Source organism: Neocloeon triangulifer, unplaced genomic scaffold (assembly GCF_031216515.1).
Source record: "Neocloeon triangulifer isolate White Clay Creek 2 clone unplaced genomic scaffold, ASM3121651v1 ptg000012l, whole genome shotgun sequence".
Taxonomy (NCBI): domain Eukaryota; kingdom Metazoa; phylum Arthropoda; class Insecta; order Ephemeroptera; family Baetidae; genus Neocloeon; species Neocloeon triangulifer.
The window spans coordinates 12,362,766-12,390,574 of NW_026775554.1; the positions used below are offsets into that span (position 1 = coordinate 12,362,766).

Here is a 27,809-nt window from a genome sequence, read left to right on the forward strand (position 1 = left end):
TACTTCACAAAAGTTATTCATCTACAAAACTACTGCTTTTGCTCAAGCTGTCGCTTTTAGAATGTGAGAATAAATAATATTAACCATACACAATGCAGTGACTAAAGCGTGTTCAAGGTATATTGCTTGAAGAAAAATATTTTTCAAGTAATATTAATTATTATTAGAAAGAATTAAGTGTGAGGGTGTTGTGAAATGTGATTGTAGCAAAATTGATGGGCAAAAATATGGCGCAAACCTATCAATTGCCATAACCACATGAATGCTGCTGCTTGTTAAATGATGATTAGCAAGAAAAATCTGTTACACTTTTTTATGTGAAAGCAAACGCCGATTTTGTGATAAATATTATCTCTCTTCAATAAATACACTATATTATTTATCATTCAACAGTTTCACTATCGGGTCGTAGCGACGCCGGTTAAAATTAAAGTTCACGTTTTCAATTACTTGGAAGGTCTTTTATGATTCAGTCTTAATTCCTAAGACCTGTACTTACGAGTATTGCAAATTGAAGATTGGATGGCCCGGTATGATTGATCAATGATCGTGAGAGTCCGAAAATAGGCAGGGCTATCAAAGCCTAACACCTTTTCATGGTTGCTTGAGACTCGCCGATTTTTTCAATGTGGATAACTTCAAACCAAAATGGATTCAAAATGAAACGGGTATCACACGCCAATAAACATTAAAATCAACAAATCATCACAGAACTTGATTTTAAACACTAGTAGAGTTTTTCTTCCTTTCTCGTAAAAAAATTACTCAGAAATCTAAAGAAATCATAAGCTTCAGCTGAACTTTTGTTACGCTTGCGTTTCGGCAGCTTCGCTTGTTGGCGACGGAGAAGCGTTCAGTTTTGGACTCAACGGTGGCACCAGGCAGAACTTATTTGGCAAGTCTAGTTTCAGTTTGTCCCTCGTGTGCCGCAACTCTCCCAGGCTTGTCGGGGAAAGGGGTGAGGGTGGGGTGGTGTTGCTGCTCTCGCCACTGCTGCCCCCAGGAGAGGGAGGTTCGGATGGATCTGTGGCACTCATGCCAGGGAAGAATTGACTTGTGCTGATCGCAGCGGGGTTCAGGTGGAAGGGGCGCGTTGAGCTGCTGACAAAGAAGTCACCCTCTTCAGAGTTAACTCCTGAAAACAAACATTGAACTTAAAATTAGAAATCATTCATACATTTATTTTATTTTATTTATGTTCAAAAATTGGGCAAATAAAAAATTTAAATATCAAAGATTTTGCAAATTTTCCTTGCAGATGTATTATTCAGAATTATTTTGAGGATTGTTTTTTTCCAAATATGAGTATAATAATGAATCTCAATAATATTTTTTAAATTATATAAATAATCAATGGATTTAATAACCACCAAACTTTAATTTAATTTAAAAGCCTTTGATTTTCTTTAGTCAAAATTTCTAGGGTTTTATTTGAGTGACACGCGAAATGCAAAACTCACCATTATTGAAGTCACACTCGATGCTGCTGAGTTTATAGAAGTTGAAGGGTTTCTGCACTTTCCCGTGCTCAGATGAGTCAGGGTCGGTGTCATTGTCAGCATTCTCTGCGAGATCATCGTCATAAAGCTCCCAGTCTGCAGTTGAAAAAGATAATGAAAAGTTTGTTACACATTACATTTTATTTTATAAATACCAGCATAGGTGGCATAGTCTACGGCATTCTGGCTTGTCTCCCATCGTTTGCGAGAGTCTGCAAAAACTGAGTCATCCACCTCCGTGTCGCTTGGCTCTCTTGGATACTCATATACGTGGTGGTATTTTTCTTTTTTGAAAGAAACATTCTTTTTCAGCTCCTGAAATTTAGTCCAGATTCAGTATTTTACCCTTTAAAATCTAAATTTGTCTAAAAGTAGTTAAATCTGCCAATCCTATTCAATCTAATAAATCTGAGTCCCAGCAATTTATTTTAAAAATTCAAAATTATTATTTTAGTTTCCCTGTATATTGTTCTAAAAGTCCAAAAAGTATTCATGCTAGTGTTTTTTTTTTTTTTTTAATTTTGGAAAGGGAACATCAAAATGTAGGCCCAGCCTGACTTACAATGCTGTCCTCCTCTTCCTGCTCGAGGCATGGGAATCGAAAATTGCAAAAATTAAAAAAGACCCTGCTTGGCATATTAACCTTGTTGTTTTTGCACAGTAAATAATGCAGAACAATTTAACAAAGCTATTAAAGAGAACTTACAGATTTTCTCTCGGGACTTCTCAGCGATGATCTGTTTGGCGTGGCTTCAGAATTCCAGGATGATGGGATGAATTCAGTCTCGGAACTGGAGCAACTCGACCTATCATCCTCGTCTTCTTCTTCGATGACGTCCATGGCGTTGAATGTTTCGAATGTCTGCAAAATTTGCTACCAATAAGTTTAAAAATCTAAACGCCACAAAGAAGCGGAAGCAGCAGAGGTTGCAAAGGGGGTAAAAGACAAAATCACCACATACAGAGTGACAAAAGAACAAGAGGAGAGACAGACAGAGAGCTATTTTCAGGGTTGTCTCAGCTCACCTTGGTGGGACTATGAATTGCTTGCTGAACATTTGACGCTTCAACAGCTTGATTCTGTTCGTCAAGTTCGACCTCATTGCTAACAACAGGCTTTACTTCAGTTTCTTTATCGCCCTCCTGAATAATGCACACAGACACCAAGCGACAAATTAGCAGTAGCAAAAACAAAAGCATTGACAAAAAAATATAGTAATAAAATAATTTCTGATTCCAAAGAACCCCTTTTTGCAGAAAAGAGGCACTTTAACAATAAGCCAATTAACAAGCGTTTGTCCTTTATTTGCTAATTTCTTTGGACAATTTCGCTCTAACTACTTTACCAATAAGACAAATTTTGGAAGCAATTTTGAACGTTTAAGTGAAATATGAAAATTTTAGCTTTAGTACTACTATGATACGAACCTTCCAGACAAATTCACCGCTCGAGCAGGAATCCTCGCTTCCCGTGTCGCTCTCCCAGTCGGGAGTGACGCACTGGCGCTGCGGCTCGTTGAGCTCTGCGCCAACCAACTTTGAGTGCTCCTCCTCAGGCGAAGGCATCGGCGCTTTGGTTGACGGAAGCGAAATCCAGGTCATCGGCTCTGGAGGCTCCTCTTTGCCCTCCTCAACGCGGCCAAAGGTGGTCACCTTCTCATGCTCCTCAGGTGCCTCCTCTTCATACTCGTCCTCCACCCACTGGTCTTCAACACTACTAGGAGTCGAGGCGCCGCCACTGTAGACCTGCTGGCCATTGGCGAAGTTGAGAAAAGGCAATTTTGGCTTGAGCGGCGACTCCACCATGGTGGCTTCGTTAGTCTCGGTGTTGACAAAGAGCATGTCGTCCTCCTCGCCCGCCTGGGGGCCGTTTGAGCATGACTCGATGGCCGCCCTTATGTCCGCTTCGAAGTGTTCGGAGCGGTCGAGCACCAAAGGTGGAGTCTCGACAGGCGCCGGACTGTTGGAGCACGAACTGGAGAGGCTTTTGGAACGCGCGGCAACCTTGGTGGCAACGCTGACCGACGGCGAGCAACTACCCGACGAGGCCAGACTCTCCTGCTCCTCCAGAATTGGCGACAACGGTGCCGGGTAAATGTTGTAGTGCACAGGAATGTCCTCCTGTCGCACCTCCTCCTCGTCACCGCCGTCACTGCATCCACCCAGGTTGGGCAATTTTTGCTGCAACTCGCTACGAATGGCCGCCTCGCTCGCTTCGTCCATGCCGTAGTTGTCTTCGGAACTGCCTTCACTGTCCTCCAAGCTGCGTTTGAACCACGAGTTGGTGTACGCCTTCTCCTCTTCCGAGGGGGACAAGTCAGAGCCAACAGCCTCATGGAAGAGCGCCATTGTCTTGCCAGCGGCGTTCTTGAGTGAGGCCATTTGCTGTTTCCAGAAGTCGTCGTCATCATCGTTTTTGTCCTCACTGTCGCCGGTGTCGAAACCTTTCAGGTCATCGTGCGGTGTTCGTTCCAAGCCACTGTCGCTTGACGGTGTCCCCAGCTGCCCGAAGGTCTCCAGCTCCACCTCAATGTCTTCCAGGTTGTACTTTTCACCGTTTTCGCCATCGCAGCTCTCACTCAGGCTCACTTTGTCCCTATAGCCTGAATCACTGCTGCGTTCATCGTCGGGCGTAGTTCTCTTGATGGAAAATTCCTCCAAACCAGTCTTGAGACCTTCGTATTCCGCGGCTGTCCTTTTAGCAGCGGGAAATTTAATGTCAGCAGACGTTGACCAATTGTTAACAACGTCTATTCTCTCGTTCAGCAAGTTGTCCAGTCTGCTCAGAGCGGTTGACTGCTCAGCCTGCGTTGTCAGAGGCACCAGGTCTGGGTTTTCCAGGCATATTTCAGCGGCCAGGGTTGTTGTGTCAACGTCCAGTATGATTGCCTCCATGCTGGACTCGTCGTACTGTTTCACATCAAGCACCAGGGTCTCTTCGCAGAGCTCGGCCAACCGCTTGGGCTTGAAGAGAGGCTCCAAGGTGGTCTGGACGTCGTCCAATATGAGCGCCTCCTGCTTGTCTGCCACATATTCGAATGCAATGGTACTGAGTGGGCCATCCGTCTTCTCCTTTTCTGGACTGGGAAGCGGTTTGCGCTCAACCTTGAGCATGATGGGCAGGGTTGGCGCCTCCACGGGCACGATTGCGGCCTCCGTTAATTCTGTGCTGGGGTCTTCGGGGGAGTTTAAGGACACGTGTGGGACATGCGAGTCAAAAGCGATCATGCCTGCCGTGTCAGCGCTAGGGACGATCTGAAGGTGGGATGTTATTTGCAGGTAGTTTAAATCTTTGGAAACGTCTCTGATTTTGCGGTGGTGCTTAGGATGCGTCGCTTCGTACGCAATCATGCTGACAGGCTCGGCCGCCAGCTCGATGTGGTGAGGCTTCGACTTGTGGGACTTTTGAGGAGGCTGCAGCAGATTCAGATGGGGAGAAGATGGACACTGATTTTCTTCAGCTATCAGCTTCACCTCGCTTTCTGCTGGAGTGAGATCGGTAACAACGATCGGAACTTCTAAAACGCTCTCTTCAATCAGCTCAGGTGGACGTTTTTCTTCAGTCTCGATGAGCTTGGGTTGTTTTTCATTTGTGGCAAGGAAAGAAGTCACGGGCATGTCAAAATTTTGCTCTGAGCACTGCTGAGAGTCAAGATGAACTTCAAAATCAGTAGCACTGCTTTCTTCTTTTGCAATGGTGTCCTCAGTGAAGTCCAGAATGCTGTAGGGTTGGTCGAACGCCTCCAGCTGGACGTCAGCCAAAGAAATGGCAGCACTCTCCTCTGAGATCAGGTACTTGGTGGATAGATCTGATGATAGGAACTTATTGCTAGGGGGAGATGTCGGGGCGTCTAACTGGAAGTCTACTGCCACTGCTGATATGCTATCATACTGCAGGCTGTCAAACGCAGTGTCTTCAATTTTTGACAGCTTTCGTAACTTTCTAAATGAGTCGAGCAGGCCTTCGATGACAACAGCACCACAAATGTTGCCTTCACTCTTGAAAATGTCATACTTGAGGGGTTTGGGAATTGGGTAGTCTGTGTCGTCACCGTCGCTGCTCGAGTCAATGTGTGTGAGGACCATCAGGTCTTGCACACTTTGAGACTTTTGTCTCACCTTTTCAGAAAACTCGCCCCTTTCCACTCGGCCTCTCCACGTCTCTTCCTCTTCCGAGTCAGAGTCGGCGCGCAGAGTCATGTCCTCCGGCTTGGCTGTGATTGAATGACGCCTGATTGGTGTGCAAACAATTGAGCTGCATTCTGAGGACGAGGTCTGCTCTAGAGCAAGAGCGTCGTCCAAATCTTGGATGGCTTCGCATATTTTTCTGGTGTCATCGTCGTCCAAAGTTGACGACTGGCTTGAAAACAGATCGCCTGTTGAGCTGATCATGGTTGCGATTGTTTTCACTGGTGACACCTCTCTACTGTTAGGCAACGAAATTGAGCGCAGCTCCTGGACATCATCCAGGGAGCCATGCAGGTTCTGTAAGCTCGGCGACCGCTGCTTCTCAGCAATGGGAAAGTCTTTGCTCGGAGATGCGAAGAGGTCGTGCTGCTCTATCACCACAATGTGCTCCTGCTGCTCTGGGATTTGCTGCAAACCAGAGTGATTTGGTTTCAAGGTGGCCCATCGTTCTTCAAAGGTCTTGTCAGCCTGCGCCTTGTTGCTAAGTAGGTGGTGCAGCATGCCCTTGATTTGGGAGATGTTTGGACGGTTCAAATCACTCGACCAGCAGAGCTTCATCAAATGATAACTGCAAGTGTTTAAAAATTAGATTAAGTTTTCATTGGCCAGCTATTAACTTACAGATATTGACTGTGGGGCAAGTTCAGAGACGGGGGAGGCAAAATTCGTCTAGAGGGACCAAGCACTTGGACAATGACTTCTTCGTCGGACAGCGTAGCATAAGGAAGTGATCCAAATTCAATGACTTCCCAAAGTAGAACACCAAATGTCCAGACATTAGCAGAAGTTGTGACCTGTATACAACACATCTTAATTAATTAAAAAAATTAAATTAAATAAATCAATGTACTTGCCTCTTTGGTTTCAATTATAGAGTCCGTACAAACAAGAGTTTCAGGCGCACACCACCTAATTGGCAATGCCATCTCCCCTGCATAATAATACTCCTCCTGCAAAATTTATTATTATGCAAATTGAGAATTAATCACACAGAGCTCGAACTCACCTTAAATCTATCAATACTGTTTCCATAATCTCCTATTTTAACCGAATAGTCAGACGCAAGCTGACAATTCCTTGCTGCCAAGTCACTGTAATGCAATTTAATATACATATTAAGCACTTGAAGAGCATCATCTCTTTGCATATTACGTGTGAACAAATCCATTTTGCGCCATGAACTCCAGACCAGCTGCAAGTTGGCACATGATGCTAAGTAGTTTTCCTTCTTGCTCAAACTGGGCTGCATTGTTTCGCTGGTTTATCAAGAAGGACTTCAAATCACCCTGAAATTATTTAAATTTTAACAAAATAGTAAAGACAATAAATAATATTCATCTTTACCACAGGACAAAACTCCATGGTGATGAGTAGTGGCTCGTTGTCGTAGCTGCACCCGAGAACCTTCAGCAAATTGGGGTGACTAAGGGTGCGCAAAGCCGCCACCTCCCTGAGAAACAAACTCCTATCCTCTTCAGGAGCAGCCTCGCTTAGTATCTTGACCACCACAGGTGTCGTTCCAGGGCCATCCATAAAACCCTCACCTTCCACCACCTTTCCAAACCAACCCTTGCCCAACTCTCTCAGGTACTTAAGTCTTTCTCTTGGAAAACTCGGTTCATCTAAAATATTTTTAATTAATTTTGAACCAATAAAAATGCATAAAATATTACCAAATAATTCTGTGAATGGGAGTTTAGGATCTGCACTGCTGAACGCAGCTGGTCTCAAAGGAGTGTGTTCTGGACTAGCCGGCGTCACAGCAAATCTTGGCCTGATGTCTGGGAGCGGCTCGAAGCGGACAGTGGGCACCGGGCGATCAGAGGGCGGCTGCACTCCCGGCGGTGGGAAAATTGTGAATTCGGAGGAGGCTGAGGCTGGAGTAGCCGCACTCGCCAGCGGGTTGACAAAACCGGCTGTGGAAAGGCTGTGGTTCGAGGTCGTGTCGGTGAATTCCTGTAAACAAACGAGCAAATTTTGTTTCAAAACTTTTGTCAGACGGGCATGTTGTTTTTAAATGGTTTTGCAAACGAAAATGTCATGAATAATAAAAACAGTGCATGAGTGGTTGTGTTGCACGATTGCATCACTTAACGAGTCTGAGGAACTTGCAATTGGCTTTGGATTGGCCAACGAGGTGGTGAGTCACGTAGGGAGCAGCGCTATAATTTGCTCCTCTTGTGCATTAATTACATTGGCAGACACCATCGGCGGCGGTGCTCATTAATTATTCCGCCCTACGTTCAATTTTGACTATGGCTTTTATTGATTACAACAAGGCTGGGCCTCGATTAGATCAGATTTTCGCACAGCATCGCAAACAATAATAAACTGCAAAAATATTTTCCGAGCCTGTACACGTGTGCCACTTGGTCGTGCCGTTGGTCTTGTTCGTTTCTTTTTTCTCAAGTGTTTTGCAAAGGTTATATTCGGAGCGTCTGCTGGTGCTGTTCAACAATTAAACAAGTAGCAAGCGAGAAAGACTGCAGAACTGTAAAATACGGCCCGAGCTGAATGCTTGACCTCCACCGTTGTTCTGTCTGCCATAAGCCGAGCTGCCTCATCACCGTCGCTTTTGTGCTCCGGTGCACTGCTCCTTTGCTCATCATCATCTCAATAGACTTGCAAAAAATAAACGAGCTCCAGAGACACAAAAAAAATTAATTCGGTCGCATTGTTGAGGCTGTTTTTTTCCTTTTCGCGTTAATCGGCAGCAGTGGGTGTTGTTTTAAGAGGCACAAACTCTCTCGCTCGCATCACCGACTACAGTAGTGCGCGCTGAAGGACAGTTAAAGGATAAACTTTGATCTTGAGCGGCGCAATTCGCCAGTCGATTGCGTTCAACGAGGAAAACGAATGGACGAATGGTTGAACGGAGGAAAGAGTTTTCAGAGAAAATTATAATTCGCAAAGCGGTTCACTTTTTCCTTATCGTGACAATTTTTTTGTATTGAGGTAGGCAGTAAACGATGGGATGCTTTTTGCAGGTATTATACAACAAGGTAAAAATAAAAAGCTACAAAAAATATCGTTAATGCTTTTTTAACTTTTTCTAGGGGATCTAATGTAAATATAATCAGCTTTGAGCTTTCAACTGTTAATCTTCCTTCATTGACTATCTCACTTAGTAAAGTTGGTATCTTAATTTTATAAAAAAAAAATGTAAATTAATTCCACTTATACGTTATATTACTTTAAATATTATTTTACTTCTTGTTGTATGTAATCTTTGTAATAGTTCGAGTTTAATTTTAAAGTTAGTCATTTCACAGACTAGGAAGTGCATTATTTGCAAAACATAAAAAAAAGTTTTTAAATATAAAGCGGAAAATCCGGCGCGCCATCAGAGATAACCTAAAGAAAACCCAGAGAAAAAACCCCAATCAGTTTCCTCGTAACCTTAATAAACAATGAAACCGTATTATATCTTAAACAGACGGGATAACCTCTTGTTTTCGGAAGGATCGTTGATTATTTTGTGGCTTCAACCTCTACTCTCGTTCGTAAAGATATACCAGGAAGCAAGGCCCACTGGTTTTCACAGCTGCATAAAGCGCGAGATGCGGTCAAGAAGGTAACAGGAAAATCGCCCTGGTGGATTTGACGTCCGACGGACGATTAAGGAAATTCCTATTCACCGCCGCGACGAGCAAACAGCTCTGATATCCGGGAAGTGCGCTCTTTTGTGAGAAAACGAAAATGATTTATTCAGGGGCTTCTCTTTCAAAACGTATGGTAAAAGTAAACAGAGGTGACGCACCCACTTCTTTATTAAAAAACGCGTCACATTTTACGAAACGAGAAATGTTTATCCTCTGAAGCGCTGAGAGACAGTCAGTGTGTTACTGTTTTGCGCCGTCTGATTCACCAGTTTCTGACTATGAGCAATAGTTGAAACAAAACGTTAATCGACCAAAATAAATAAATTCAGCGGTTTTGCTGGCACAGGGTGGCACCGACGCGTTTAATGAACTGAGGGAGCGTGATGGTGCAAATGAGACTTCTTAAATCACGCCTGAGCGAAATGAAGCGGACAAAGAAGAAAAACAATGTTAAAAAAGTGAACGACGAGACTTTTGTGTCTGGAAAGAGACGAGAAAGGCGACAAAATCAATTTGGAGGCGAATAAAAAATGAAATGAAATAAAAATGACCGGGGGAAACAATGGCGGCCAAACCCAGCAGCTCGAGAGTAAATCATTTCAAAAATCAAGTGCAGATGCTCGTTTGAATGGGCTTGTTATTATTCTCTCTTGCTCGCACTCTATTTGGCTGCAAATCTGCGCGGCCTACTGGTGCGGAAACAATGCAAAAGCAGCACGGCTCACAAGGCATGACGCTGCTGTTGACTGGAAGTTGTAATGAATATTACACACACACACACACAGAGCGCGAAAGAGGAAATTTTAACCCCGGCGAAACGTGCTGGGGTGAAATGAAAGCATGTCCCTGGAAATGCGCGATAAAAAACGACGAGAGTGTCGTGAATGTGGTAGACGCGTCGTCGGGGTGTGCAGTTGGAACGTGGGCGTTTCAGGCAAAACATAGGATTTCAACAAGCAAAAGGTGTGCCTGGGAAGGTGCCTATTTGAAATGCTTTGAACATCTTCCATAATTTTGCTATACGGCAACAAGTTATAAAAGTTTCCCCTTGAAAAAATTCATCATAGAAAAGGAGATAATCAAAAATTTATTATTATATTAAAAAATTCCCTCACATTACGCATTACTTGACTGATAAATAAAATATTTATAAAAAAATAAATGCTTTTGAGAAGACAAATTGAAAATCACCTTCAAATTGTTAATCACGCTATTAAATATTTTTTTCTAAATATTTATAAATTGCATTGGACGCTATTCACGTGCATGTGTCATGGCTGATTGTGAGTGAGTGACAATTTATTTAAGAAACAGCGTAGCATGAATTCCAACGAACTGTTTTCAAATGAAATGAATCACAGACGAGCACTTTTCTTGATGAGAAATTTAAAAAAAATACTTTTTAAGCATTATAAAAATGGAAAACAAAAATTACACTATGCATAAAATCATGCTCATTCGATGCGGTGAGGATGTTTGTAAAGAAATAAATTTAAAAAAAGAGATGGAGGAGTTGAAACTGAAAAGCTGCTATGTACACAATGCATACAACAATATAACGAGTTGCAAAACGTAAAAGCGCACGAATGTAAAACGCAAATGAAGAACAATGGCAGCAACAACTGAACTGAAATCCGGCTTTGGAGCGAGAGATGAAATCATCTCTCACGAGCGAGCAAAGAACAACCAACTCTTGGTCTTACCTTTTTCACCACGGGCCGATTCTCTGATCCTTTTTTCGGCTGCTTGCACAGATAGAGAAAAAAATTGCTAAGTTTTCTACTTGTGACCCACTGACTGACAGAGCACTTTGAGTTGTCACCGAATTCAGTCGCCTTGGTTCTGAGCATGATGACGATTTTTACAAAAACATAATTTTTCTAAAATGAATGAATGAGCAGCGATGCGCGGAGTTGTTTCGCTTTCGGCAGCCGGCTGCTGATTAGCGCTGAAAATTTTTGCTGGCTCAAGAAGGGAGTCCCCAGTATGCAGTGAGTCAGGCAAGGTCGCAGCCAAGTGCAATAAAACTAGTCTCGCTGCTGGGATGCTTGTAATGCGGATGAGTCATACGCTCTCTGGCCGCGCGCGCGTTCTTTATTGCGGAGGGAAGGACGGGGCGCCGGTTGTGGCGCTTTTCAGTCGCAGAATTATTATACATGAGCCGCTGAAAGAGGTGCGACTCGCACCGCGGGCTGTCAATTGCCGATCGACTGGCGGCGCCCAAATTCTTTTCCGATGGCTCGTTTTTCAGTGACTCACGAATTGGAGGTGGCAGAACAATTTGATTTTGATTTAATATATATTTATTAGTTCGAAAACTAGTACATGTACATTTAAAATTAATATGTCAAAAATTTGTCCATTGCACTCTTGATGACTATTTAGTCCTGCACAAATTGTCACTTTTCAATCACTTGAACACAATAGTACAATATCTTGATTTTTCAAATAATTTTTACACGCCTTTTTGAACGATTTAGTACCTTCAATACATTTAATATCTGATGGAATCTTATTAAATAATTGGAGGCCGCTTTGAAATAGTGATTTTTCTCCAAATTTACTCTTGCTTTTGGAAATATAAAAATCTCCAACTGCTCTAGTTTTATAATTATGCACGTCACCCACAAGTTGTACTTCCTTACAGAGGTAATTGGGGACCTCCTTGTTTTTAATTTTTTTAATTAACACAAGAATATTTAGAGCTAGTTTTTCTTTGACATTAAGCCAATCAAGCTTTCTTAACATTTCACTTATTTGCGTCCTCTTGTTACAATTCAGAATAATGCGCATGGCCCTATTTTGAACAACTTGCATTTTCTTCACATTTTCTTCACTAGCACTCCATAAAACACTTGCACAATAATCAAAATGTGGTGCAACAATACAATTGTAAATTAGCACTTTCGTGTTTTTTGACAAAAAATTACTTATTCGGCCGAGGTAACTTATTTTAGTTGCCGCCTTCCTAATGACATATGAAACATGATCATCAAATTTCAAATGACTATCAATAATTACACCCAAATACTTCATGTTGTCAACCCACTCGAGTGGTTCATTATCAATTACAATTGGAACTTCATTTCTCTCCGTGCTCACTTCATTTAATTTTTGAGTTGATTTTGCTATTAACATACATTTTGATTTTGCTGCATTTAACTTCACCTTATTTACATTGAGCCAAATCAAAATTATTTTTAGGTTGTCGTTGAGAATATTTGCCGCCTTCACGTATGTATCAGCAGTGGCTGACAACAACGTATCATCCGCAAATATTTTTAACAACACACTTTGCACATGGAGTGGTAGGTCATTTATATACAAAATAAACAGTAATGGGCCTAAAACCGATCCCTGTGGGACTCCAATATTTACTTCAATTTCCTCCGATTTTTTGTCATTTACAAACGCAAATTGTTTCCTCTCGGTCAGGAAACTTTTTAACAATTTCAAACTATCACCTCCAAATCCATATTTTTTTAGTTTTTCTATCAAGAGATTCCGATCAATAGTTTCAAATGCTCTTTTAAAGTCAAGAAATACAGCAATTGTTATTTTACCCTCGTCTGCTGATTTTCTCCACGCACTTAACACTGCCTGAATTGCCGACTCGCATGAGTGTTTGCCTCGGAAACCAGACTGCATTTCATAAAGTATGTTGTTTTCTTCAACATACTTTACAATTTGCATGTGCAGCACAATTTCAAAAATCTTTTCACACAATGGTAAAATATTAATTGGACGGAAATCCTGGGGCTCTTTAGGACATTTGACCTTAGGAATCGGTACCACCATTGACTTTTTCCAGCAATTTGGATAAATTCCTTCTGCAATTGCACTATTAATAATATTCAAAAGTTTGTCCTGTATGAACTCAAATGAGTGCAGCAGGACTTTTAAGTTAAGATTGTCTGAAACTGCTTTTGACTTCAGATTTTTTACAATGTTCAACAAAGTCGCCATATCAACAGAACTAAATTTAAAATTCGCTGGTTTTTGTGGAATTTCATTTAACCTCTCAGCATCTCTCCGATTAACATTGGGTATATTCATGTTTAAAGTTTCTACACTTTGCACAAAAAATTCATTAAAACTGTTTTCTATAGAGATATTACAGTTTTGAAATGATATGTCCGTAACTGGAGACCTGGTATTATTTTTGCTGACAATTTCTTTTAGCGTTTTCCACATTTGTTTGGAATCACTTTTTAGTGCATCAATTTTTTTATGATAATACATCCTTTTCGCGGCTCTATTTTTCTGCACACAACTGTTTCGCAGATTAGTATAAACTTTCCAGCAGTTTTCTTTTTCAGATGGAACACAATTATACACTTTTTCACGCGCCGCGTCTCTTTTCGCTTGTTCACTTTTTATTTCTTCGGTCACCCATGGCTCGGCCACTCTCCCTTTCAGGAGAATAACCTTGTGGGGGAGAAGTGCGCTCACCGCTCTGTCTATTTCACCGAAGAGGGCCTCAGCTTTTTCACTTGCGTTCATTTTGTCCTTGATTTCTATGTTTTCCATGCAGTCCTGCAGTTTATCATAGTCGAAATTTTTCCAATCCCTCACTTCAACCACACGCGGAACTTTGAGCCGAGTGTCAAATAGGTCACACTTAATTTTAATTGTCTCGTGATCCGCAATTTTAGTTCGTTTCATTCTCTGTAGAGTTAAGCCAAAATGATCACTTATTACAAAATCAATTAAGCTTTCTGACGTGTTGGTTATTCTCGTATTGAAATTCACAAATTGCTTCAACCCATTGTCAAAAATCACATCTAACATTTTTTTACTTGCTTCACATTTGTCATTTAAATTAATATTGAAATCTCCAGTTATAATTGTCTTAGATGAACTAATATAATTTTCTTGCAGCCATTTATCAAAAGAATCAATAAATTCGTGAGCACTGTAAGATGGAGAGCGATATAATGAATAGATATAAAAAACACCCCTTTTAGTTTTAATTTTAACTCCGCATATCCACCAAAATGGCGCTTTATTGAGTGAACAGATATTTTCAAAAGGTATGTCTTCACGAACATAGATTGATGCTCCACCAGTGTGCTTTGAATGTGAATAAACCGAAAGAGAGTTGTAACCCTTTATATTAGTTTCACATTCGTTAATGTCCTCCGTTATATGTGTTTCACTCAGGCAGAGCACACTGGGAGTTAATTTTTCTAACGTCCTTAAAATGTCACTTTTACTATTAATTATACCACGCGCATTGGCATAAATTATTGAGTTTGATTTTTCACCATATTCGCACATACGCTAGTCATTTCTTGCACGTTCTTCAGCTGCTTTCATCGCCTGCTGCATACTTTGGCACTTGAAGTTCATTACTATGTGATTTTCGTTGAACTTCTTCTCATCACTGCTGCATTTTAGGTTGTGGTTCCAGCAGTTTATGCACTTATGCTTTTCTTTATTCTCCTTATGGGGGCAGTCCTTCCACAGGTGATCCTCCGCACAAATGGTGCAGATCTTGGGACCGGCGTAACGGCAATTCACAGCCTTGTGATTGTAGCCGCAACATTTGTAGCATCGCATCAAAGGGGGTTGTTCCAATCAAATAAATCCCCAATTATTGTAAATTTAATTATAAACTGAAATTAAATGTAATATGTGAGTAAGTAATTTCATAAGTCTCAAATTTCAAAGAAAATGGGCCTTGAAATAGTAAATAAAATTAAGAACTGAAATTTCTGAAACCTACTTAATAACGTTTTTCAATAGTTTAGATACAAGCTATTATATCTAAAAGAAAAATTATAATTAATTCAAATGAAAAAATAAATTAATATAATAAAAAAATTACATATCAAAAAAACTTTTTTTTTATGATTCCTCTAAAAATAATAATTTTGTTGAATTTCATTTCAATAATCCAGTCAAACATTAACACCGAAAAGGTGAAATTTTGAAAGAGAATAAACAGCTAGCTCTAATATTTTATTGATTTATTAAGTACAAAAATAACATTTGTATATTTATAAAATGGAGTATAAAAAGGTAAAAATGTTTGCTCATCTCTCTCATTTTATCATTTTTGATAAAGTAAATAAAATATGAAAACATAAAATTACCAATTTCAAATTTAAAAATATAGAAATATATTAACTAAATTATTAATAATTACAATTCAAAATTTTTGTCAATTAGGAATGAGATTAGAAATAATTCCATTTAAATTAATTTTACTGCACTAGAAAGCTTTTTACACGTTTATTTTATAAATTTTATTATAAAAATGCTCTGTTTCAAACTTACTTCGTAAAACAGCTGTTCCTACTTGATAGTCTGGGTTCAAATGATTCCTTTTTAACAAAATAATGTAATGTAGAACTATTACGCAAGTATGTCTTTTTAACATCCGCATTAGCAGTAAAAGCAAGCTGCTTGTCGTTCAGGTAGACTGTTACCAAGGGGAACGTTGAAGTTCCTCGAGTGCATTAGAGACAAAGAAATAAACGTTGAAAACAAAAAAACAAACGCCACGTTTTTCCACATCCTACATGTTAAAAAGTGTGCTAAGGATGTCACTTTTTTACTATAGAATCCTCCTGGCGTGAGTCACCGACCGTGCGGAATAAATCAATAAGTATACATTTTTCATAAACGGCGCGATTCGGATCTTTCAGCGCAACGCTCGTGAGGTCATTCATAAGTGCACTCGCTCCTTCTCTTTCCCAGAGCTGTTTTATCGGACATCTGACAAAGTGACGAGGGCATCTATTAGTTCATCAGCTGAAAGGAAGCTCTTGAATGTGTATCAAGAGACGAGCAGGCGCGCGGACTCCTTTCAAAGTCAACCCGCGCGACTTCAAGTGCATCCGGACGACAATGTGCGCGATCGGTGATTCAGATTAATTCAGATCACTAGCGCAAACTCGTCTGGTTAATTATATAAAATTTTCTTGAATAAGAAACAAAATTTCCACTGGTTTTAAATTTTTGCATAATTTTACGTAATGTTTTCAAAGTGATCTCAAGAAATGTGTTTTCTAAAAAAGTTTTGATTTTAAGTATTTAATTTAAGAATATAATTTTCTATTTTTTTTTTATAATTTAAAAAAATATTAAAATAAATGGCAGTATGGCTTATTCAATAAGATTCTTTTAACCACACGATTTTGGCAACGGATGCGGATAAGTTCAATTGGTCAACAAACAGTTACAACAATGAATCTTCCAACACATCAGGTGTGATCATTATTTTTCCAGTACAAAGCGCGCTGCAATTTGTAAGGCGCAATAAAATAATATCGATCCGCACGGCGGCACAACTGCTAATAAAATAATTGGCCACGGTGTTCACTGCACGAAGCGATTGTCGGAGGAGACGCCCCGCGAGCAAACATATCAGAAAAGGGCCTAGTTTGGAAGTCACACGTGGTGTGTGTGTGTGTTTCGTGCACTGTTTGCCATCCATCAGGAAAAAAACTCTAGAGGTCAAGGTCACGAACGATTTGTTTAATTTTTCCCCGTCATATCTGCACCCCGCGACGAACAGTAATTACCTGTGTGCCAAAGGTGCCCTAATTAAGGCAAAGGGCGCGGCTTTCAGCTTTATTAAAAAGTTGCGTTCTAAGGGCGGCTCCTTTTCTGCAGGACGCATTCCGGGGCATCGATCTTCCCCTCGAGAGTCGAGTAGCTTTTTGAGCTAATTTGCGTGCACCGGTGGGACCCTTTCTAAAGCTACTCAAATATAATCCAATCGGTTACGCACGACGGCCTGCTCTCGTGGATTTTTCATTCCATTGTGGCATTTTATTCGGCTAAAATTTATTTGATAACGGCGGTTTTTATTATATTTTCTTTGCTCTGACTTTTCAGAACAATAAAAAGATGAGAGCAGTAACCGACTTGGAGAGAGAAAGGGTCTATCAGCTGCGGCACGCTTGTAAAACATGGATTGCTGGTGTGAACAATTGCAATATCCGCTTTTTTGGCTTCGCCGCCGAGGACAAGTGAAGAGAGCATTTTTTCTCGAGCAATTTCACCGGCTAATGCTGCTGGCGGAAAATTGGCAAATAACGAGAGCTTTTTTGTTTCTTTTACAACTTTTACTTAAAGCATTCTATCAGATGGAAAGTTTGGATTTTGTTAGAAAGATTTATTTTACACAGTTAATTTTATTAAATATCAATCTGTTTCAGAGATTATATATAAAATTTCTTCTTGTGCTTGAAACTTAATCTAAATTTCTTAAAAATAAAATAGTTCCTCCACAAAGAATTTATTAATCAGAATAAAATTAATTTTTAATTTCATTATGAAAATTTTGAGCTGTCATGTTTTCAAAGTCTATCCTCGTGGGTATCAGAATGATTTCCTTCCGACGACTGCAAAACTCATCAGCTTTTGCCAGTGTGAGTGACGGAGTCTTTACGAGCTTATCCAATTCAACCTTCCCTTTTATTGGATCACAATAAGTCTATTGCGGAATGGTCGATGTCAATCAATTCTTTCAACCGAGTTCCGTGAAGCGTGCATTCTGCATTTGTGGCGTGACGATCCAGCGTGGCACCGCCGCACATGCACCACCTATGTATACGAACGACCAATCTACCTCAAAATGTTTACGGCACAATGGCTCCCTATATACATGCTGCGAATTTCTGACTTCCCTCCACCCACGATGATCGGATCAAACATGAATGAGCGTGTTGGGCCTAAAATGTCAATATATAATTTATTTTTGTTATAATTTTCAATGTGACTTTTTCTCTTTGTTAAAATTGAATTCTTCCAGAAGCAAAATGCAAAATATTTGCCTTTAAATAAGTAGTCTGGGAATTAACTTTGCGTGTTTTTTCTTCTTATTTATTTTGCGGCGTTGTTTAGAAATCAGAGGCAATAACATGAGTGCGCGAGGGAAAAGTTGCGAAACTTTTCCTCTCGCAAAGTCATAGGAGTTCCGGCGCCATGCGGGTGCTGATGTGCAACATCTGCGGTCTATTGAATACCGGCTGAATTAGGAAAAGGTCAACGAACCAGACGCGTTTCTTTGGATTCAGTCCAAATTTCTGGTTGAAAACTTTTTGCGTTCAATGAACAAAACACTTCACGCGTTTGGTTTGAACTTGCGAATGCCAGAGCAGTAATCCCTTCACTACTGGGTTTCTGGGAATCGACTTGTTTCTGATATATAGATTTAGAGAATTCCGATCTATTGGTTGAGGGACTTTGCATTATTTTATCAACAAATGGCCAAATGACTCATCAGCTCAAATCCTCTAAAAGTAATAAATTGGTTCACTCTAGGATTACCTCAAAATATAATTAAGAAAATTAAAAAAAAAAGATATTTGTATTAATGATTTATTATTGTAAAAACGTGTACTTAATATATTAAATAATATAAAAAAGCAATTTTATTTTCAAAAGTGCAAGCCAAAAAGAATCAAATTAAATTTATTTCAGCATGCCAAAAACTGGCAGCAAATTTTGACGTTCAATTTCAGGGTGGGTGCCAGCAGTGTTGCAGACATTGTCAGTTTGAATTAGAAGCGCCAAATTAGACCCAGTGCGCACGTTACGAGGGAGAAAAACACCATGGTACATAATAAAAATATGAGCGCTTGGCACCGCGTTGGATGGCTGACTAGAAATGTCACTTTGCGAAAGAGAAAAAAGATGTGTGTCGTGGATGTAACAAAGAAACGACAACCTCTCGTATAATAAAACTCGGCCGCCATCGATTCTTCTGCCTTGGTGGTGTCGCCAGAAGTGTGCATTGATTTTGTTCCTGTTGCTTAATGAGAGCGAAATCTGCTCGTTACGTGATCGATTCCCCCAGCAGACTGCAGAACGAGCAGAGGTAGGAAATAAAAAATTTAGTGCCGGGGACGCTCCGGCGACTCCTCCTTTGGCTGCACAAAAGCACGCGAGCAGCGAGAATAAAATAATAACGGAGACGAGTGGTTCCATCCTGAATGAAAGGAGAAGAAGGTAATTGAAAAGGTCCGGTATGTATAATTTGGGTGCGTGGGTCGCTCGCCCGATTCGAGAGACTTCGTGATGTCAACGAACGCACGTTCTTTATTTTTATCCAGCAGATTCACACTGATCTTTTGTCTTTTTTTCCTTGGAGAATAAACATATTTTGAAGAATGAGGAGAAAAATTACCCCATTAGTTTAATTTCATGGGAGAAACGTGACGTCCTATTTGCAAACGTGGACGTGCTGCTGCTTGTGCGACCGTGGAAGTGTTATAAATCTGCGCCGCGGCTAAACAAAATTAATTTATTTTCGCGCCTTATTCTTCGTCTTCTTGCGCGCGTGAATAATGAGCCTGCTCTAATGATGATGAATTCCAAAGCGTAAGTCAGAAAAATCATAAAAATTCATTCTTCTTCTCATGACTTAATAGTACAAAAATTTATATATGTTAATTTTTTTCCTTTTTACCTATTATTTATAATTTTATTTTCCCTTTGTTAACGGTTTCTATAGAAATGAAAATTCTCATCAAATACAAAATAAAACAATGTCAATAAAAAAAAGAATAGTTAAAAAACTTAAAAATACATTTAATTTGTTGGAAAATCTTTGCTATTAACTAGCTCGATTTTTTTAATGAAATATTTTTCGGAGATTAAAATTGCCAAATAATAATAGTCCTCTTTTTTTAATTTACAATTATCTTAAAAAGAATCAACCTTGTCCCTGTATGCATATTGGTTTCCAGATGTTAAAACAAATTATAGGGACGAGATCAAATCTAAATCTAAACAAATCTATATTTTTACCCACAAAACATATTTATTCATTTTGAATGAACGTTTTGCCAATTTTTCTTTAATTACATTTTTTAATTATACTAAATTTTGCATAAAAGCAATGAATAATCTCTTACTCGCCTAGAAAAAGAGCCGTCGTGACTCTTAATAATAACTCTTGAAGACACAAAAAGATGTAAAATATCAAGGGAAAAAGATGGAACGGCAAATAAAAGAAATGGTCCTCCCAGAGACATTCTTCCTTCCTTTCATATTTTAGTTTTTCTCTGTCCCTCCACGGAGGGCGTTGAATAACTTTTGTGAGAAGAAGTGTGATTTATGAATTTTCGAGGAGGCTTGCAAAATAAATAGCCCTCGGGCGCCGCCGGGCACACAGAAGATACGAATTTATTCCGGCGGAAAAATAGCGGGGAAAGCACTAGGCTAGCAAAATATATGTATGGCGGCCGAGTTTGCACTTGGCACATGACCGCTTACTCGCCTTCGCACCGACTCGAGGGCACTTGGCTTCGTTTCGTGGCACCGAGACGTTTAATAAGGAAGGGCTCTTGAAAGGTTTTGTCGCGTGTGCGCTGTATGAGAAAATGACAGGGGGAGTTTTTAAAGGACTGGGCTGCGTCCCTGCCTGCATCATGAAAAGACGCTAATTTATTTTTGCGACGACGAGACTCCGCAGAGTTTGCTAAGGCGACTGAATTCGGGCTGTGCAAGGTGCTCTCTCGCTGACTAGCTCCCAAGAGGTCAAAGGTGAGACGCCTACGTATGTGAATTTGAAATATATAATGGTCTCCCTATTTCTCGTGAAGAGATTCAGAGATATGTGGAACGGCCGATCAAGAGCTGACAAAATTTCATTTGGAAACACTGAAAGTGATGGTAAAAATCTCACCTGGAAAGGCGGAGACTTGTTTCTCCTGCAGCAGACGCAGCCAAGAAGGGCCAACGCCGCGCACATCACAAGAAGGACCAGACTTGCTGCAATTGGGCCCCATACTTCTTCAGCTCCACCTGGAACAAAACAAGAACATTTTATTTAGGTTAATTTGTAACTCAGATGAGAGACTGCTTATTTTACCAGATATAAATACAAATGGTATCAAATTAATTTATGTAATTTTTGATCACAACTTGAGACGTAAAATCTTTATATTTAAATAAGCTTTTTTCTTTTTTAATGAAAGAAAGATCCAAATTTTTGTCGGTTGAAGTTATTTTTGCCATTTAATGTCACCATAAGTGAGAATTTCAACACGGACTGGCGGCGCAGTGACATCAATAGTGCTCTGCTCGCACATTACGTAAGCAAAATAACGGCGTGCACCAATTGAGAAGCGAGCGAGCAGTTTGTACTACTCTTCCATCTTGCTGCTATTTCAGCAGCACAGATAGTTGCAGTGCACGAATGTCGTTCGCCACCTACATGATATTCGTCTCTTTGATATACAAAGAGTGAAAGGGATTACGAGGCGCGCATGCAGTTTTCTCGGCGACGAGTGATTTTTATATACGTGCGGCGAGATACGCCGCAGCGACTGGTTACCAATCCACGTATACAAGCAGAACAGAATGTACAATCGCCACTCGCAATCGACACACTCGCGGGGGTTGGATTACCTACCGCGTCGCCAAGAAAATTGTAAACTGGATTTCTCGGTCGGTCGTTCTTGCGAGCTGATAAAACCGCAACGTGACGTTTAATAAAACAAGACTTGTTCATATCCAGACACTTTTTTCAATAATTATTGCGATACCGTCGCAAACGAACAGCAGTCGGTATATATTTAAAAAATAATAATAATGTTGCGATTGCCACCTTATCGCAGTATGATTAAAAAGAGAATTAGCTTGTAGAAGTTCAGGGACTTTTTAAAAAATTAGCACACGCTGGAAACAATGAAATCAAATCAGTATGAGTATTGGTAGATGATAAAAATTGATGATCTTTTCCGAGGATAATACTTCGTTCAACATTTCTTTGACAATTTTGAGTTGAAAAGTGGATCCCAAGTAGAAAAGTATTGCCAATTAAACAAATTAGCCAGTTTTTGTAATTTTTATAACAAATTAAAATATTATAATTAAAATCCTAGTGAAAATGTAATCTGCAATATGACAGTAAATATATATGTAACTATTAAATGTTCCAACTTTGCTCTTTTTAACTCAATTTCAAAACATGACCCAGCGCTAGAGGAAAATTGCCTTGTGAACACTTGTGAATAATTCAAATAGATAAATATAAAAATTTCTTGCAATTAATTGTTATGAAGCTTGGAAAATTGTTTTCTTAATAATCATTTTAGATTACAAGTTTAAGCCATTTAAAAAAAAAATTATTTCCAAAAACCACTGCTAATTTTTATTACTTTTAATCACCTTACATTTAAAGGACGTTGTAATATTTATAAATTTATTCCCTGCACACCTCACCATTCTAAATTCCAGCAGCTGATTACGAAATAGTCCATTAAATATGTATAGCTGCAGTTGCATTGTAAGTATATGGAGGACAAGATGCGACAAGATAAATGTTCGATTAAAAGTAGCACCGCCGGCGAATCGTGTACACACGTGCACCGCCGCAACCATGAATGAAACTGCTGCTGATAAGCGAGTTCAGACTCCAGTGTTGATGACGCCAAACTCGTTTGACCTCATCCCCCTTGAGACCATAGGTTCTGCGTAAATCATGTTATCCCGACGGAGGATGGATTTTATAGAAAAGTTATTCTACGTCAAGACCGGCCAATTTATAAATTTAACCTGATAAGCAAAGTTTTATAAATTAACGCTCTCGACGTTTAGCGTCAAAATGAGTCAAGTGCTAATTAATTGGACACGACTGAGCGGTCCCCCCGTTCCGACCTTGCGACTGATTGTCGGGCAAGGCTGCTCGAGTTGCAGAAAAAGTTGCTCAATGAGGGCGTTATTCAATCTCGGTACGTAATTCGCGTGTTTGCATAAAGCTGCAGCCAGAGCAGGATAATCCAATAAAATTTCCAGGACAAAAGTGGCGGCCCTTTTATTTTGATTTCCCCAACGACGGCAACTAGCAGATTTATTTATTGTGGTTGACTTAGGCCAAAAAGGATTAAATTTGTTGATGCATTGCGGGCTTTGGGTCGATTTTGCCAGGTTTGCTACACGAATTTTTCTTATCAGTGTGATATTTAGGTCACAAAAGTATGCGCAAAAGCAAGAGCTGCCAAATTTAGACTGCTCGGCATAGACATTGGTGGCTTAAAAATTATTGGAATATCGATTTGTATCCTTAATCTAAAAAAAAAGCATCAATTTAATATAAAGCCTCTTAATAAAATGAAAATATCTATTTAATAATGAATTACAATTTAAGCAATTTTCATTACCGACAAGGAAAATAATTTTTAATCAAAATTGATCATAAAAGAGCTATTTCTACATGGCATGTTGTTTTTAGCTTGGAATAAAGTATTTTAAAATAAAAGTGAATAATAGCAATATATTTTGAGAATCGGTTTAATCTTGCCATGAATTGCGTTTTTCACAAAAGATATTTTTGGTATGCAATTCAATATACAGACAGATGGTCAAATACAGGTTTAAATTAGGAGCATTACGAACAGTTGCCAATATTTTTCATCTCTATGAGAAGCACCAAGTGCAGCAGTCGAGTATGTATTTTCTCTGGGAAACCTCCAAGTCATGTCTTGCTTGCATTGGAGCGTTAAATCGCCGCTATGCATTTATTTACTTTAGTTGAGAGTTAAGAGTCCTAATTAAATTATTCAAAGTGACGCACATCAGCCCTGTGCGTCGCGCCAGCGAGGATTATTTTTCAGCAAACGACCGCGATAAGAAATTGCGACACGAGTTTACAAAACAAAAAGAGCGTTTAGTCTTTGCACCTTTGTGCGACTAACAACAAAAATAAGGGCGGCCAAATTATTACATTTCCTCTCCACATGTTGCCAAAATAATAAATGATGGCGTCCAGTTGGCACCGTGGGTTGAAATCGCCTGGAAAATAAATTGCTGCGAAATAATTTGGATTTGTATGGCGAGCGGAGGGAAAAGGCTTGCGGCGTGTCATGTGTATATATGTACCGAGCTATAAAAACTTGTGAGTAATCGTATAAAGAGATTTCGCAGATGCTGCAGAAGACTTAAAACATGACGGTCGCAGCACAAAGCCCCGGCCGGCCGGCGTATGTACAAGTGCAAAATCTTCTTGCGCCAGATGGGCTGACAGCAGAAGCTGAATTTCGCGAAGGCGTTTCTCAGTTCCGCTGCACTGCTGCTCTATGGCAAAAAGAGGAACGAACATCCGCGAGACGGAACGGGAATTAAGCTCGGCTCGGTAAACTTGGGCTTTTGTTCCTCAAAAATGGCATTAAGAGCAAAGACAAAAGCACCCAAGTCTGCCAAAGTCATTTTATAAAGACAGGTGTGCAAAATTTCACCACCTAAATTGGATTCTAAGAAACTCTCATTGTCAGTCATAGTGAATAGCAAAATTTGATATTCAGTGTTAATAAATAATTGATTTTCTCTATTTTTTTCTTCATAATTCACTTTGATTTTGATTTACGTTGTTGAATTAATTAAATTTTACGTTTTTCTTTCTTAATTATTTGAATATGCATGGGAAAACTTGATATAATTTAAAAATTTAAATTCCACCTTCAGCATTTATAGGCCATAAAATTAGCAACACCACAATAAATAGCACAGTAAAATCAAAATTGAGATCACCACGGGCAATAAAGTTTACTCGATTGTTATGTACCTCGACAACCTGAGCTCCAAATGTGACTTTTCAAGGCTCACTCACTTGAGACACGCCGGAACAGAGCGCACGTCGACCCACGATTTGCACCTACGCGCAAGTCGAAGCAAATCGGACCACAGTGGAAAAATAAACAGCCGTCATTAAGACGAGTTTAAAATACACCAAAAATCCATATTTACAAACGACCAAATTAGCTCCGTCCTTCAAACATCATCAATCATCGGCCGAAAAACCAAGAGCAAAGTTTGCTCGTAAGCATATGCAGATTTAATGCATTGGCAGAATCACGCACATTGGATTTCGAGTTGGAGCGGCGGCGAAATCAATAGCGGGCGAGTGGCGGTGCTCTCGGGACGCGCCGGCTAAAAATATAATGTGCGCGCAAAACTACACCTAACCAACCAAGTAATTAAAAGTAGAGACGGATTTGAAGCGCCCGCCGCCGCCGCCTGCGAGCAGACGACGCGAGGAAAAAGACGAAAAAAGAAAAGGATAATCGGATCTTCAACAAAGCGGCGGCCACCGTGCGACGTGGCTGCTGCCGGGACGGATTCCGCTGCCTTTGTCTGTCCGAGCGAATTGAGAGAGATGGAGAGCGACCGGCCCACGTGGACAGGCAGCGGAGAACAAATTCGCTTTTGAAGGGCACATTCGCCGGTGGACCAACATTGGAACTTTGTTCTGAGGCATCAAAAGTGACAATCGATTCTTCAGACTCGTAAAAAAGATGGGAAAAAACACACACCACAAATTGTTATAGGGGCTTCTTCTACCAGTATTTTCCTCCAGGGAGAACCATGTTAAAGCAGCAATGCTATCTCACAGGAGGACTAAAAGAGCTTATATGTCTTTTTTTTTAATTTTAGATTTAAATTTAAATACTATAATTAATCAATATTATTTATTTTATTCTTTCAGTGTCAAACTATTTTGTTTCTAATTCAAACCTAAATAACTTAAAAGACATTTTGTTACTTTTTGTCACTTATTTGTACAATAAATTAATTTAAATTACTTGATATTCATTTTGGAGTTTTTTTTAATCTAAATTAGTAAAAGCAATAATATATGTGAATTTTTTACGTTAATCAATCTCTCACTTTTTTTTCATTGAACATAATAGCAACGATAATATAATAACACATAAAAAGTGATCTGGATGGAGAAATCCATTTGCATATGAACTGGATTAAGGAGATTTACGTACAAGATTGAGTTACTTTCTGTCCTTTTTGTATGGCTTATTTTTATTAAAATCCTTGGAGAACTAAAAAAATTCAACAAACCTTCAACAAAATTTTTCTTAATTTCTTCTTGTCTCAAATTATTTAACATTGAAAAGCAAAAAATTAAATGAATATTGGTATTTCTTTCAGCTTAAATATTTTGTTTCACCAAAAAATTATCCTCTTTTGAACTTTTTGGCCTCACACCCAAATTTGAGGGCGTCCAAAAAAGTAAACCGGAGCAGCAGGTCTAACTCTTTCTTTCTTTCATTCTTTATCTTTTTCTGTCCGTCTCTTGGTCTTGCGATGGCATATGAGTGAAATGTTTTCGGCCGCGGCGCGAGAGATAAATGAAGGCGGAGGGAACGCGCGCGCGAGAGATATTATTATGTGAGTCATCGCGGGCGAGTTATTGTGTGCCCGTTGGTTGCAGCTATTTACACTGGTCGTGAACCGGCTGTGTGTACTCGCCGTGCATGTGCGGTACGTACTTATACCCCATTCAAATGCCAGCGGAGCAATATTTTCACTCTCGCTGCTGACGGAAGAATTAAACCACCAGCAGCTTTTGCGCGTTCATTTTTAATGAATAATTGCGCCAGACGCGAATGGCTGCGGGACTAATTTAGCGCTCGAGCCGCGTGAATTAAATAAGCGGCGGAGCAGAAGAAGAAGAGGCTTTTCCATTTTGCGCCATTGTGTCATTTTGCATGCCTTCTCTGTAGCAAGGCCACTTCGATGTAGATAACGCGCCTTGCTTTTCTTTTTGCAATTTAATTTTTCTCTCTGAGCGAATTTTTGCTGCTTCTCTTCGGGCAAAGAAGGACGTCATCAATAAACTTGAACTGGAATTACATATTATTGCCCTTTTCCACGCCACTTTCAAGTGAAACAACACCATTAACCGATCGCCTTGAATTCCAACGTTGACTGCTCACAACGAAATACATGCTAAAACTTTGAATTGTCAATCGATTATTTAGATTAATTAATAACGAGAAATTTGAATATTGACGTTTAGATTTCATGGTTTCAAGCACGCAATATTTTATACATTATAACTCGCGATTAGTTTGAAAAACTCATTTTTCTGTACCTACTTTTTGTAAATTAATTTTTAAAAATATACAATTTAACAATATACAATATAATGAATTTATATTTTACAATTTCCAAAATTTCTAAAAAGCCTAAAAATAATCACAATAATCTGGCAAATCAGATACAGCAGAGTTACATTTTAAGTCGATTTAAAAAAGGCTTGATTTTTTCATGTCTTACATTTTTCACAAAAAATGTGAATGAAAGCAGGTAGATCTTTTTACCTCTAACGATTGTATCTTTTTAAGTTATAATTAATTAATAGTTATTTTATTATATATGTTATAAGTGATAACCTTCAAGTTTATTAGTGCATTGATTAATTATAATTAATTAAGCCATTTCTTTTCTTAAATACAATATTTTTTCAGAATGGTTTTTCAGGGATTTTAAGTTTTGTAAATTAATAATTATTTCAATTTCACCTATTTATTATTACACACTGATATTAACAGAAAAAAAATTCATTTGATGTTAATTATACTGCGGTTAGTTCTGCCACTTTCCTCATCTTGACGCCCTTTTCCTTATTGATAAACTAATAATTATAAAATAGTTAAAATTTGTCAATCGTGCGTCAAAACCAAGTATGGTGATAAATTTGCCACTCTGTGAACTTTTTTATCCTCTCAAGAAGGCACCAAAGCAAATCCAAAAGAATAAA

General features: G+C 39.4%; 1 protein-coding gene across 5 annotated transcripts in view; it reads right to left on the reverse strand.

Moving 5' to 3' along the window:
• Nucleotides 1-439: 439 nt before the first annotated feature.
• The window catches only part of LOC132197739 (uncharacterized), a 30,346-nt gene continuing 2,976 nt past the window's right edge, over nucleotides 440-27,809 (reverse strand). For 2 of the 5 annotated variants that reach the window (XM_059621250.1, XM_059621249.1), the window contains exons 3-16: nucleotides 20,937-21,055; nucleotides 10,993-11,031; nucleotides 7,361-7,643; nucleotides 7,032-7,309; nucleotides 6,840-6,973; nucleotides 6,694-6,778; nucleotides 6,542-6,637; nucleotides 6,309-6,481; nucleotides 2,928-6,255; nucleotides 2,526-2,642; nucleotides 2,206-2,373; nucleotides 1,655-1,814; nucleotides 1,461-1,595; nucleotides 440-1,135 (exon numbers count right to left, since the gene is read on the reverse strand). In XM_059621250.1, the coding sequence (XP_059477233.1) occupies nucleotides 807-1,135; nucleotides 1,461-1,595; nucleotides 1,655-1,814; nucleotides 2,206-2,373; nucleotides 2,526-2,642; nucleotides 2,928-6,255; nucleotides 6,309-6,481; nucleotides 6,542-6,637; nucleotides 6,694-6,778; nucleotides 6,840-6,973; nucleotides 7,032-7,309; nucleotides 7,361-7,643; nucleotides 10,993-11,031; nucleotides 20,937-21,055 (5,444 nt within the window). In that variant the 3' untranslated portion in view covers nucleotides 440-806. The remainder of the gene's footprint in view (nucleotides 1,136-1,460; nucleotides 1,596-1,654; nucleotides 1,815-2,205; nucleotides 2,374-2,525; nucleotides 2,643-2,927; nucleotides 6,256-6,308; nucleotides 6,482-6,541; nucleotides 6,638-6,693; nucleotides 6,779-6,839; nucleotides 6,974-7,031; nucleotides 7,310-7,360; nucleotides 7,644-10,992; nucleotides 11,032-20,936; nucleotides 21,056-27,809) is intronic. The other 3 variants (XM_059621251.1, XM_059621253.1, XM_059621252.1) reach the window with 3 other exon arrangements.